The sequence below is a fragment of the Chelmon rostratus genome, chromosome 3 (genome assembly GCF_017976325.1).
Source record: "Chelmon rostratus isolate fCheRos1 chromosome 3, fCheRos1.pri, whole genome shotgun sequence".
Classification (NCBI taxonomy): Eukaryota; Metazoa; Chordata; class Actinopteri; order Chaetodontiformes; family Chaetodontidae; genus Chelmon; species Chelmon rostratus.
In genome coordinates this window covers 17,020,610-17,035,341 of record NC_055660.1, presented here as the reverse complement: position 1 = coordinate 17,035,341, position 14,732 = coordinate 17,020,610, and the positions used below count along the sequence as shown (strand labels likewise).

At 39.2% G+C, this 14,732-nt stretch overlaps 1 protein-coding gene across 1 annotated transcript in view; it reads left to right on the top strand.

Annotated features, from left to right (window-relative positions):
• micu3a (mitochondrial calcium uptake family, member 3a) overlaps window positions 1-14,732 on the top strand; it is a 30,417-nt gene that overhangs the window by 11,299 nt on the left and 4,386 nt on the right. Inside the window, exons 5-11 of the mRNA XM_041933466.1 lie at window positions 1,217-1,264; window positions 2,162-2,244; window positions 3,428-3,499; window positions 4,460-4,501; window positions 6,968-7,063; window positions 13,555-13,649; window positions 13,795-13,966. Of these exons, the coding sequence (XP_041789400.1) occupies window positions 1,217-1,264; window positions 2,162-2,244; window positions 3,428-3,499; window positions 4,460-4,501; window positions 6,968-7,063; window positions 13,555-13,649; window positions 13,795-13,966 (608 nt within the window). The remainder of the gene's footprint in view (window positions 1-1,216; window positions 1,265-2,161; window positions 2,245-3,427; window positions 3,500-4,459; window positions 4,502-6,967; window positions 7,064-13,554; window positions 13,650-13,794; window positions 13,967-14,732) is intronic.

Sequence of the window (14,732 nt, the reverse complement as noted above, 5' to 3'; positions counted from 1 at the left end):
CATCCACGTTTTGCAATTTGTAGTGTCTTAGCAGCGACATCCATATTTGGCCTATAACCATGAGGCGTTAATGCTAGTACTTGCTCGATCCCTGACTTGCTTCATTAACAATGTTTCTGTGGAACTGCACATTCGACAGGTAGTTCACTGTGAACTTGAGTGAAATTGCAAGCTAGGAATTTCTAGGAGTAGAAATGATCAGTTTGATTTTAGGGGTCATAAATAAGCACACTGCCTAATAGTTTCCTTTTCATTTCCTGCAATAAACAGAATTTTGAAATTTACAAACTCTCTCTGAAATATAAATAAATTGGAGATATAAATAAAAAATAAATGTGATTGTAAATTTGTAAATAGCATACATAGTAGTGTAAAACTAAATAAAATGACTGATCATTGATTGAAAGGTGTTCCCCTAATGATTGCTACCTGGGGATCAGTGTTAACTCACCTTCAGCAGCATATCACTGAGAGTATGTGAGTGTAAACATGCAGAATGTATTTTAGAAACCTGAGTTGTTTCACAGTGTATCTCCTGGTCTTTGCACAGCTCAGGCTACATGGGGGAAAAGAGAGTCAGTTCCAAACCAGCTCCTCCACACAAAGCAGTCGAGCATCAGGAAAACACAGCTCACACTGGTCTTTAGCTGGTGTCATGTTCATCTACACACACATATACACACACAGGAAAGCAGTCTCCCGTAACACTCAAGCGAGTCACCCTGAACTATCTGAACGATCAAGACAGAAAGTGAAAAAAGAGGGAGAGAGAGATGAGATGGAGTAACAATGATTCCTAAATGGGCCTTAGGCAAGAACGGATCATCTCTTAAAACATTTTTCACTTGCTTATCCAAACACTGACACATACGCATGCACACACCCCTTCCAGCCAGTGTCTTTACCTTGGACACTACGCGGTGTAGAAAAAGAAACGGTGTGTGGCAAACGTCTGTTGGCAGCTCAGCTCCAGTAGACACATTTTAAGATGTTATCTTCATGAAAGGAAGGATTATATGTGTGTGTGTGTGTGTGTGTGTGTGTGTGTGTGTGTGTGTGTCAGGAGGCCCATGGTCTTTGAACATCTGTAAACATTATGTGTGTTTATGTGTGTGTGTGTATGTGTGTGTGTGTGTGTGTGTGTGTGTGTGTGTGTGTGTGTGTGTCTTGAATGTGACCTTTACTTTAACTCTCTCTGTCTTTGTCTCATTATTAGGCATCATCTCATACACAGAGTACCTGTTCCTGCTCTGCATCCTTACAAGTGAGTCAATTCAGTTCCACCTTCACTTCATCTGATTTTCTACTGTCTAATTCTATAACCCAGAACTCAGCAAGACAAAAATCTGGTGGTTTCCCCATTCCCTTAGGGTAAGACAGAGATTGAGGAGAGACAGAGAGAAGAAGAAAAAAAAACTTCTACTCATAACCTTACAGATCTTAGAATGTCGACATGAATGTGGGGCTTGTTTCTCAAAAGAAAATTATTATTTTTATTACTGACTGAGAACAGCAGTGTACTGTGCTGTATTAAAATATTTCCCCATTACACGAATCAGGAAATAAAACAATAGTGTCAAATTCCAAGTTCTTATCCATTTTAAACCTTCAATATTTCCTCCTAGAGAAAGTCATAGAAGTAGTGTAACTCAGTGTGTGTCCACACCAAATGAGCAGGCAGCCACTGATCATGACCACATTAATCAGGAGAGGGTTTGTTTTACTGTTTGATCAATTTAATCCACATTCATCTGAAATTCAAATGGGAAGATGAAAGTAATGACTTAATGTCAGATTAGAACTGTTTTCTAAATTCAGTTCAAACTTGTCATTCGCTTCTTGTACCTGCATGAAATTATTTGTATCATTGGACTGTCTTACGCAGATGTGATTTTGGTATTTCTAAAATAAAGACACAATAAAGCATTATCAGATTTGGAATATAAGCAGCTATATCTGATAACTAAGAAACAGGTAGAGAAGGCTAGAAAAATTTAAATGTTAGCTGTAGCTCATAGTCCATATAGATTTATCCACCAACCCCATCTCTCTCCTGCCTTGCCTATATGCCACTTCATCCCATGCTATTTTTGGATTTAAAATTGCCTTTAACACACACATGCACACGCTCACCCTATGTGCTCTTGTCTCTGTTCTCCAGAGCCCCATGCTGGCTTTAAGATTGCTTTCAATATGTTTGATGCAGACGGCAACCAGATGGTGGACAAGAGGGAGTTCTTGGTGGTAAGTCTCTGATACTGAAAGAATATCCATCCCGTGACTGCATTTATATGTTATTATTAACATCACCTTTTACTCTCAACGCAAAAGGACCAGGTTAGGATGTTAAAAATATTGACAATGCGTTTGAAGTTGGTGATGATAGAAAATAAACTCAGAGGAACGGGAGTGAACAGAGATAGGATGATTCTGCCTTAAAATAAAACCTTCCTGCTGCCTTAAGCTGAAGTTGCTTTTTTTTATTTTTATTTCAAAGCATTTCATAACTGATTTTCAGTTCACTTTTTGTAAAGACAGCTTATTAAACAGCTGAGAAGCATAACTGCTATAGCATTTCTTGAGATTAAAAACCTATAAGGGCTAGTTGTGTGTTACTTTCTCTGTGTGATGGGACCAAGAGATTTTCAATTGAAAACACTGCTGCTGGCAGGAAGTGATCAGTATCTCTGTGGAGGCTGTTGGGAACAAAATGGCACATCAGAGGAAGTGGCTGGTAATGGTTGAGGGTCTTGTGGGAGTGGGTAGTTGTGGGACCGAAAAGGAGTTCCCACATTAAGGGTTTGTCAACAGGCTCTGATTTTTCTACTGTCTTGAATACAGACAGACAGGGAATATTTCTTTTAAATAAACTAAAATGGAGACAACTGCTGTTGTCTGTTGTGATCACAACTCTTAAAATGCATCTGGAGATGAGTGTCTCTTTATGATTTATAGTGCAGTAGTGCAGGGCTATAGCTAACAATTTTAATTTTTAATTCAAATTAACAATCAAAGTTGATTAACAAAACACTGTTCATTTTTTAAAGTATTAAAGCTACAGTTTATGGTACTTCCTGGGAAAGTTTGTTGAACACAAAATATGACTACAATTCACCTGAAATTAATTAATTAATCTGTTAATACTGAAATACTAATACTAATAACCATGCATTTGCAGTTTTCTGCCAGATGGGATTCAGTATCGACTTATTCTTTAATATACTATCTGTGACCATAGGTCCCTTTGACAGCCAAACTAGAAATCATGTTGTCAAAAGGCCAGAATCACATCACAGACCATCATGAAAGAGTGAATGACTTTGTGAACTCGGTGAATGTTTGTACGTATGAACATTTAAGCTTCAAACAGAGCTTTGAATCTGGCTTTGAATTGTCAATGAGATCCTCCCTCTGTCTCTCATTACAGCTTCAGGAGATCTTCCGGAAGAAAAATGAAAAGAAAGGGAGGAAAGGAGATGCTGAGAAATCAGCACAGTTGGTAAGAAAGCCGGTAACAGAGGGCGAGGGTGTGTTTTGTGTGAGGAGAGGGACATTTGTAGATAAAATTCAATTATTTAGCTAATTAGCCTTAATATAGCCAACAGTGACATAAGCATGAATTATAAGTCTGGACTTCAGTAATGCTGTTATCATGACTGGGGTAAACTTTAAATACCAAGATCCACAATGTCTTGGTTTTATTGAGGTTAATATAGCAGTAAAACAAACATAACTCTTAAAATGGCATTTTAATACATCCATGGGTGTGATGTGGCACAGCGCCCCACTTGTTTCCTCTTCAGGATTACTGAAGGTGCAAAATGAGTGCTGTGTCAAACTGTACGTGTGGATGTATTAAAAATGACGCATCATCATCACAGCAAGTTGTCATCTGTTTACAGGTATTTAAGTTAGCTAAACCATTCATGTAACCATGTTTGAGTGCATGCTGCCTTGTAGAAACTGTTATTGGCAGTGTGGTATCTCCTCTCTTTTTACTGTGACAGGTATCCCTACTGTGTACTTGTTAAACCGGATACACTCTTACAAGAATTTGTTTTTTTCAACACTGCTGTGGTTGAAGTTTTGGAACAACACAGGTCATCTTGCTTTACTACACTAAGTGTTTCAATTATGCCTTTTATAGTTTAAATCTGCAGGCTCGATGTCTTATCATAAAGAGTAGGTCTAAGCTTAGTAATCTATTAAGCCTGCATGAGTTAGAGCCAAATGACAAATCTTCCCTGGGAAGTGCAGTGCACAGTGTTGTAATGCAAAGTGTGTGTTGTTCTAAAATGTAATCATAGATGCGTTGAAAATGACACATCCCTCTGCAGAGTGTATCCACAACGTCTTTCCTTGCATGTACTAACATGTCTTTTACCTTCTCTCCTCCTCCTCTCTGACTGCATGCTCCGTCCTCCTCTTTCTCTTCCTCATGTCTCTCTCTGTGTGTTAGAGTATGCAGCTCTATGGATATCAGGTTGCCCCCATGAACAGCGTATGTATCCAAAACCATAACCCCTTAGTCTCCTTTCTGCTCTTGTTCAGATGGTTGCAGAAATGGGTGGAAGGATGAACAGGGGGACAAAGAGCTAGGTGTTTCTATCAGTGGGGTTATTACAGACTGCATGGTTTCATTTGAAAAAGGCAGTATACTTGACATTTTAAGATAATAACAAAACAATGGGGACTTAAACATGGTGATAAAAGGTTAAGCAGTCATGGTAGACATATGTTTTTTTGAATATCTAGAACCTCTGCTTAGCTCTGTGTTCAGTTGATGAAAAAAGTTTTTACCCTCAGCAGCCAGCATTTACTATTTAGTGCGCATCTCTCAATATTGGAAAATATAATTAAAAGAATGTTTCAGGTTTTTCAAATGTACTTCTTCACTTTCTTGCCAAGAAATACATCACAAGATCAATACCACTCTCATATCGGTCCAAGGCCAAGGCCTAATGACAAGTTGTGGTTTTAATAGGGTGTTATGTGTTGGACTATGAACTATTTTCCTGGCCGTATACAGTGAATTTCTGAGGCTTTTGTTGGCTGTCTGAAAACATCATGGTGACTCCATGAATTCACTGTTCCTTATAGTAGGCTGACTTAATTCCCTTTGAACAGAGCAAAGCTAGCTTCCAGTCTTTATGCTAAGCTAACCAGTGCTAGCTTCATATTTCCAGAACAGGCATGAGAGTATTATCAATCATCTCATCTAAAAACCCAGGTGTAAATGTCAATTATATTAGGATATTTAGAGGACTCTGTTCAATGCCCTTGTCACCCACTTTTGTGTCCTGACCTGGTTTTTGAAAAGGCCTTAACCCTTACCCAGTCCACCTGATCCTCTGTTGTCAGTAAAATGTACACAGTAGACTCCTTGAAAGGATGGGTGGATGAAAAGAATGAGAGGGATAGAGACATACTACCTTCAAGACAGGGTGTCCATCTGTTAGGTCAGCTGAGTGATTGATAGAGGAATGATGGCAAAGGGTAGGATGAATGGAAAGCAGGATGGCAGAAGAGGAGTAATAGATTTAAGGGGTCAGGAGAGATGAACTCTTACAAAAAGAGAGTGATGTGATTTAGAATGACTGGAGGCACTCTAAAGCTCTAAACACAATCAGACGCTGTCCACTGGAGACTGTTTGAGGAGACGTGCCGGTTGTTTGGCAGTGTATGTGTTCCTGTTGGGTGTGTTACTGAGTTTTGTTAAAGCAAAGACAGAGAGAGCAGATTTTTATTATGTGTGTGAGCACATTCACATTTACATGATAAAGAAAGCAAACAGGATACGTTTGTCTGCTGAGTGGTAAGGCATCCAAAACTGAACAGATGACCGCTAAAAAGATAGATATGTGTATTGCTTCTCTCTCTGTCTCTCTCTCTCTCTTTCACACATGTGCGCCCACACACACACAAACACACACACACACACACACACTCCTTGCCCTGTCAGTGCTGTGATGGATAGTTGCATTGTCACTGTGAAGTTAAGAGCAGTGTAGGGTCATGTTAAAATGGCCGCTGCTGCGTTCTCCCTGGGGAGGGAGACGAGGTGGGTGGTCAAGAGCTCAGTGTTTATCTATTATAAAGGCAGAATACACTCTAAAAGAACTAGCTCTTTTTTGTGACAGCAATATGTTCAGCTGGTTCACTATCATTGGAGTGAGAAAGGAAAACTTGCTTTTGGGCGAAAGCCTTTTGTATTTGCTTTAGAGATAAATGTTAGATTTGTATTCAGATTTTGCTTGTGTTTGTTCTTGATTCAGCACAAAGGCAAAGCAACAAATGGTAGCTTTAGTGATTTAAACATAAAGGTCCTAAAGCAGATTTGCTATAGTGTTAGTCCTTATTGTTGTGTTAACCCAAACCACTGATGACTGTGGATACTTCACTTTTCTCCAGCTAATGTCATTTGGTTTATCTGTGATGTACTGTAACTCCACTTGTAGAGAAAACAAGACTTTTTGCTTAAATGTGACCCTTCCTCCCTTCAATCCTGTTATATATTTGACACTTATGGATTTTTATGCTTGGTGCTTATTACAGTGGATGGGGTGAATTATAGTAATCAAACATTACAAATAGATATTACATCAACTGTATTGATGACAGATTACAACCTCTTAACATTTTCATTTTGTTTCTTTCTCTCTAGTCATAAGCTAATAATTTATAATGCCTGTTCACCGTTTGTTACATCTGGTTTGACAAAACAGAATGAATGAGGTTTCCCATGTAATTTAGTTCAATGAGCGCCAGACTCCAGATCAGAATTATCATGACTGAGTATTTGATACTTATGAAGGCTATATGTATGTACTCTTAAACAAGAAAATCAACATCATGAATGTGGTTGTATATACTGAGAACTGAGTGAATATTGGAAGCTGAAGTTTACTTCCTGAAGTAGTTGGGTTGGAGGTGAACTGACCCTGGTCCTGCTTGACCACTCCTACAGGTGCTAAAAAAAGACAGTCAGGAGTTTGTGGCGCGGAGTTACTGGGACGTTCTGAGGCGAAGTGCCAGTCAAGTCCTCTTTTCTGACCTGGCGGAGGTACACAGACCCAACTGTCCTCTGTCCCTACATCCCTCCATTCTTCATCCTTCACTCTTCCTCTTCAGTTCCCTGTAGTTAGTGATGAGACTTCAACTTGCCCCATAGATCCCAAGTAATGTAGCTGCATCAAGCTTGGCCAGAATAAAACTAGAAATGTTTACCTTCAAAATAAAAGCTGTACGTGACACATTGCTGTGAAGATTTTTTGTTTTTAACATTTTCATGGCTTAAAAGAGAAGAAGGAACCCAAAATATTTGTCAGTATGGGCTTATTGTAAAAAGTTGTGGTCACTCTTTTATTCTGGTTTAGCTTGATACTGATACTAATTCACATAGACTGACTTACCATCTTTCTTTCTTCCTTTCTTTCCTAAACATTACTTCATATATGATTTAGATTACTCATTGTCTGCCATACTTATATCTCACTGCTTAATGAATCTAAGTAGGGGACAGAAGCTACAGTCAATCCATTCCTCCAACCTCATTCCCCACGTGACAGCAATTCTATTTGGATGAGCTCTAATAGACTTCCTTGCTCTAAACACACTATGTCCGTCAAATTGATCTCTTCTAACACTGAGACAAAGTTGAAGGAAAATATTTCTTTCTTGGAATAACTCGAGGCTCCTCCAAATGTCTGAAGTGTCTTCCCCATTTCATTGTGTCACTCACTTCCCTGATGAACAAACATGATGAGGACCTTTTTCTTCATGTTTGTTCTTATTGTTTCAGAAGAATTTTCTATATTGTACTAGTGTGACAGTATTAATGCTAATTACATGATAGATATTGCAATGTCCACATTCTAATCACTTGTACTGTTTCTCACCTGCCCTCTGTCATTTGGTCTCTTCATTATGCTTTTCTATATGTATCTGTGCCTTGTTATCTGTGCTGTGTTGTGGCTAGTGGAGTAGCTTTGGTGTTAAATCATTCTTGGTGTTCACCACAACATGTTTAATGACGCTGGTGTAACGATAACAAGGCTAACTGCAGAACACATAAAAAACCCTAATCATGTGCGCACCACACACATATACTGAATCACATAGAATTTCTGAGTAATTTGTGCACTGTAGTCTGCTGCTTGTACAGCAGTGTAAACTAAAATAGTGACCAAACTGGATTAAAATCAATCATCACCTTTTTGCTCAGGTAGAAGTGCTGTCCATCTGTAAAATCTCACACCTTGGCACAGAAAATTTCCAGTAATTTTTACCTTTTCATTGTCTTGTTTCACGTACAACTCAAATGTCTTTCTGAGGCTATGTCTAACAGAAGGTGAAATTGCTGGTAATGATTAGTAACAGCTAGCAGTGCTAGCAGGCTAGCTGACTAATGACAGGCTATGTGCTGTGGTGGCAGCGGAAGCTGAGGTGGAGGTAATGACAGTGGAGGATAATGGGACTGACCTTGTATTTACACCGTGCAACCTTTCATCTGCTGGGATGTCAGACGGACAGAACAGACAAATCAGACAGAGGGGGTGGAAGGGTTTAGGAAAATAGAAGCAAGAAAAACAGGGACATTTAAGTGCGAGGGATTAAACATGGATATATAATGAGGTAAATGGAACAAAAAAAGTGAGACAAGGGGACACAGTAAAAAGAAGAAAGGATAAAGTATAGCAAAAGGAAACGTTGGAATTTAACAAAGCTGTAACCAAATCAGAGAAGTAGAAAACCTAAAGGTGGAGGGAAAAAATGAAGAGATAAAATCAGATAGACAACAAACAGGTGAGAGAGGCCCAAAGAAGATGACACAGGTCAGCTGAGGGAACAAATGTTGGGGAACAAAGTGGGTGGGGAGAGAAGAAGTTCGGGAAGTACATTTAGGGGAGAAGAAAGAAGAAGGTTGTATTTAGAGAAAGATGTGTTTACTCAACAGATTAGTCACCATTATACCTCTTTGCTTTTGTCTGGAGAAGGAGGGACTGACTGACAGGCTGAGAAGGAGGGAGCAGATCACCTCTATGTTTGTCAGGTGAAGGAGGCACTGACGGGTAGTACGAGGAGAAAGGAAATGAGAGCAGGGGCAGGATAAGAAGGAAAGAACTGACAGGAGAGGGAAAGAAAAAGAAAGAGAAGGTGGGAGACAAAGTTAGGTGGGAGAAAGATAAACAGCTCGTGGGAAGGGAAAGGGAGGGTTAGCTGTTTTTACCCTGGAAGGTGTGACTGACTGACAGTCTGACTGACTTGACTAAAGACCGACAATGAGCTCTTGCTCCAAGGTATTGCTCACAGATAGGGAGGATGAAGAAGACCGTTTAGTGTTTACATCAGTAATTACTGTTTTTAACTTCAGCTTCATGATCAAAGTGTGTTGAAGCTCTCTCACACACATACCCACACACAGATGGACAAATAGACACATGCATGCACCAGGTGTTGGCTCGTGCCTTGTGGGCGTGATAACCATGACGTCTTCATGGCGATGATGAGCTCACACCGGTGCTGCCACACTTCCAGGAATGATAAACTTGTTATGATCAGTTTGGCATTATGTCTAGCCATGGTTAGACAGATCTTTGTTCTTAAAAGGGTTCATTAATACCAATCATTTATATTGAACCTTGTGATATGCTGACAGTTACTTAAATTATATTTATCACCTTTAAATTTCACCCCAAAAAAACAAAATTCTGTGCACTGACTTTTGACTTTTGAGTGAAATTCCACCAGACATCTGATATAAAAATAAGTAATATATAGTAGTATTAAGAGAACAATCGTCAACTGTGAGCATAAATAAATGATACATAAATATATAGAAAACAGTAGGTTACTGCTTGTATTAAGATGATAGTGATAAAAGCTGTACTTATCTATATTTTTTAGATTAACAATAGATCAAATGACTGTATAATGTAAAAGGTGTCCCTCATGATGAACCCACAAAGAATCATCACTCAACTCTGCAGTTTTCCTTAGACCTACATAGCGTGTTAGCATCATTCACCTCATTGTATTGGTTTGATGATCCACGGCTTTACTATTTTGGTCTGATCAACCTTGCTTTCAGCAGCAGGCGACTGTTTTCAGTAAAAAAGCTGTGATAACTCACTGTACACTACCTCCCCCACCACCAAACAGCAACAGACACAGCAACTAGTTGATGAACATTAGCATTTAGCAGCTAAAGAGACAGATCCCTCAGGAGTGACTAGAGAACAGAACAGACCTAAAGGCAAGTGAATATTGGTGGGTAGATGCTACAGCTCCACATGTATGTTAACACCATAACAACTTTACATGGTGATAATATTTCAAATTTGTGTTTACAAATTGTTCTGCTGCCCCCAAATGGCCAAAAGTCTGTTAACGCTGCTTGAGTAATCATTTTTTATCTTTATTTTAGTAGTGTTAAGGAGAGAGTAGAAGACTTGGCCGACAGCTTCCTCTGGTTCACATCTGTGACATTATTGATTTCATACATTTTCCTTGGTGCATGGCACCTGAATATCAATAACCACTCTCGCTTGTTTTCCCAGTCCAACTATACTCAATCACCAGTACCAGTAACCCACATGGATCCATCGTAACTGACCAACTGGATTCATGCTTGATTATACATAAGACATTTAAGCCTCTTGACAGCTGATTGGTAACTGCAACAGAGGTTGGACAATCATCAAATTCATTATGAATTCCTTAACCACTTTTTCAAAAGATGGACAAAGTGATTGATTTTAGTTTACCTTTGTCTTGTTTTAGTGTTTCTATCGCTGCAGAGACAAAACAGCAGAATCGTTTTCTGAAAAGAATAGGAAGGATGTGCTGAAAGGAGGGCTGAGAGGCAGAGACACACCACCTGGATACAGTCTAAATGAATGAACAGCTCATGTGTCATAAAGACATCAGAAATGCGTCAGTTATAAGATAAAAGAGAAGATGTATTTGTTTTCCTGTTTGTCCGTAGTCAGAGGCTTAATGAAAAGACCCTCAAATAAGTGAGACACAGAAAACAAGACAGTAGAATCATACGTCTGTAATTGTTTCAGTTTGTCTGTGTTTATATGAAGTCCCTAATCAAAGACTGGAAAACCAGACTGAAAGTGAATCAGAAACAGACTGAATGTTGGGAGCCACACTAGTGTTGGTGGTCCTAAAAACCTCTTTTAATGTTTACTTTCCAGAAGACATTTTTGTCCTGTGAGTTACCCAATTGGTATCCATTAGAGTGGTATCTGCTAAATGGCATTTTGTTTAGCGCCTTAATCTACAACATTTAGGGAATATTACTAGTGTGCATTGGTAGCTTTAAGTTCCCAAAACTAAGACCCATAATCTGATTTGGCTAACTGCTCTGAATTCTTGCATAATGGATTTATACCAATGCAGTTTTTAATGTGCTAATCATCTATTCTGGTGATTTCCAACCAGGGTAGATATGATCAACAAGTTAGAAGAACAAAAAAATCTTTGCCCCATAAAATTGTTTTAATTAATCATTGCATTTGTCTTTACTTTTTTCTGGTAAAAAAAAAAAAAAACGTCTGTGTTTACCTCTTTGAGCCTTAAAGTATTCACATGAAACAACTTAAGATAAATATCAGTGTTAACATTAAGTGCTCACAAGGCAAGAAATATGGAATCTTTGATGAGGGGTCCTGCCTTAACTATATCATCAAAAAAGAGTGACCACTCATCAATCATATACGTTACATTTTCGAAACTTCTGGAGGTTTTGGCATCTTAAAGCATTATCTCTGCACCTCAATCATTTTTTCTCATTTTTAATTGAATGACTTCACATCTTATGTCACAACAAACAACACAACAATAACTGCAACATCTGTCAATTATGCACATCTAATTTGCCAATTTGAACAAACATCTTTTTTTTTTTACTTTTGTAAACCTGTTTCATCTTCTTTGACATTTTCTTCTTGTCCCACATCGGATTTTAGGATTTTACTCTTGAGGTAGAACCACGAATGGCATCGTGGTGATGATGATAATGATGATGATGATGGAAATGGCATAAGTGCTTTTCCTCCTTAGAAAGACATGAGATTCCACCCAATCTGATGTCTGCATATACCTCAGCATGGCCATGGATTGGACAGGGGTGTTGGCTGGGAGGGGCATGGCAGGGAGAGAGACAAAACAGGGGCTTTTGACTTCCTCTCCTTCTGCCCTGACGCTGGCTGAGTCTTTTCTGAAACTGCCCAAAAGCACAGTCACCTTTTTCTGACAGAATAAACAGTGAAACACACTCATGCACAGCGTTTTAAAGGCTTATAAAGAGTACATGTCACCTTGTTTTTGTAAGGGATTAGGAAGATGTTAACCAATAGATTATATGAGCAAACAGAACAAACATCCCAAATCCTGTTGAATGGGTTTCAAATGACCAGGATCACTCACTAACCACACACTTGCAAACTGTGGAGGGAGGACAAAGGGCCTGAGCTTGAAGAATATGTAAACTGAGTAATAATATAAAAAGGAAGCAAGAAAAAAAAAAAAAAAGTTGTACAGGCATGACACAATGATTCTCATTCGTTGACGGAAAAAGGTGGAATCCGCTCACATTCTCTGCATTTGTGCTTATGTGGGGTTTGTTTCCGTGCTGCTGTTTGTGGTTTGAGATTCTGTCCAGGTGTGTCAATGTAGCATTTGCAGAGAAACGCATGGGATGTGGTGGCTTTAATGTGTCTGTGTATGTTTGGCAGCTTAGTGTTATGTATTTGTCTGTCTCGCCCTTAGTTGTTCTTCCATGTGTCTTTCCCCTCTCCTGTCTCTCTCTGTTAGCTCTTCTCTCTCTCGTTAACACTATCTCCTCCTTCGTCTTACATTCTCGCTGACCCTTATCCCCACCTCTGTGAATATTTGCATGACTCTGTTTTTCATTGTTTATCCGTATCTTAATGTGTGCTGCTCCTGAACACTTCTTGTGTCTTCACCAGACCAGTGTTGGTCTGTGTTTAATGCTGCTCCAGCAACACTCCTCGACAGTCTAGGCAGCACGGAAAAAATAGCTCCATAGCTCTCATTTTATTACTTTACTTTGATTGTTAGAATTAAAATGGGCAGAAACCTCTCCGTCCATTTTACCGCATTCCATTTTACTTGTTTTTTTTCTGTACATACTTTATCTTACTAAAAGCTTTGACAGACTTTCCACTATGTGTAATTGTGTCATCATGGTGAAAATGCACTGAACCTGCCTATCATTTATTCAATTGATACCTTTCCCATTCAAGAGCTTTAACTTAAACCTTACTGCTGCCTAGACTAGTATGTTTGATGTCACAATGGCTGCTGACTGTTTGTCCGAGCTGATTTGTTTGATTGACAGTTTGCTGTTGCTCATCCGTTGCACGTTCTGCACACGTGCAGCAGAAACCTGCTTCCTGCTAGCCATGTTGGATTGATGATGGACTCGTCCCGCTCACTGCTTCTCCTCCATCCACAATGCTCGATCTTTATTGTTTAATCACTCATTGATCGTCTCTCTTATTCCTCCTTGATGATTCGTAGCGAGCAGATGAGAGTATCACCATTGACACTACCCTATTGGTCCATTTCTTTGGAAAGAAAGGGAAGGCAGAGCTTACCTTCGATGACTTCTACAGGTACTAAAAAACATACAATGGAAAGCATAAAATGTGTGTCAGTGCTATAAACAATACTAACAAAACCACAAAACAGCAACATGTTTTTGATAAACCATTGAGTAAAATATTTTTCTTCTTCTTTTCTGTCCTTGCTGCTTTTCAGGTTTATGGATAACCTTCAAACAGAGGTGTTGGAAATTGAGTTTCTGACCTACTCTAAAGGGATGACAACCATTAGTGAGGAAGACTTTGCCAAAATCCTGCTGCGTTTCACCAATGTGGAGAACATCAGCGCCTACCTGGAGAATGTGCGCCAGTGTATACCTGACGAGAAGGTGCAGTACATACAATACATGCACACAGTTCTTTACTGGGAGAGAAACTCATGGACAATCAGCAGCTGTTACACACTGAAAATACACAAACTCATCATCACATCCCGTTTTATTTGAGCTCATGTTGACTATTTGTGTGTGGATGTATCTGTGCGATCACATTTTTCTTTGGTTAATTGAATTAAAAATCTGGGAAATAGCAAATGGTGGTAGTAAACTATGAAATTACAGAATGCTGCAACAATATAGATGTGACCAGGATTTTGGATCGTCGATTTACCTTTATATAACACCAGATACCTTTACTGGTCTGTTCAATTTCTTCTTCCTGCTTTATGGGTGCTCTCGCCTTCCAGCCATCTAGAGCATCCGTAATTTCCCACCACCGTCTCTGCCTGAGGCTGTTGTGGCTCTCCACACTTCAGCGCTCCACTGTTTCACTTGACAGACACACACACAAACACACACACACACACACACAGACTCACACACACTCTTGACTGCACTTTCAGCTTTATGTTGTTGAACTATCTATCTATCTATCTATCTATCTATCTATCTATCTATCTATCTATCTATCTATCTATCTATCTATCTATCTATCTATCTATCTATCTATCCATACGTAGTTCTTATACAACCCAACTCTATTTCTGTCCCTCCCTTCTTTCCTTTTCATGCTGTGGAAGAAGCAGGAGGTTGGTCTCTGCTTCACACAATACATGACCTGCAGTTACAATCTGTCAGTCTTTCCTGCTATTTAGTC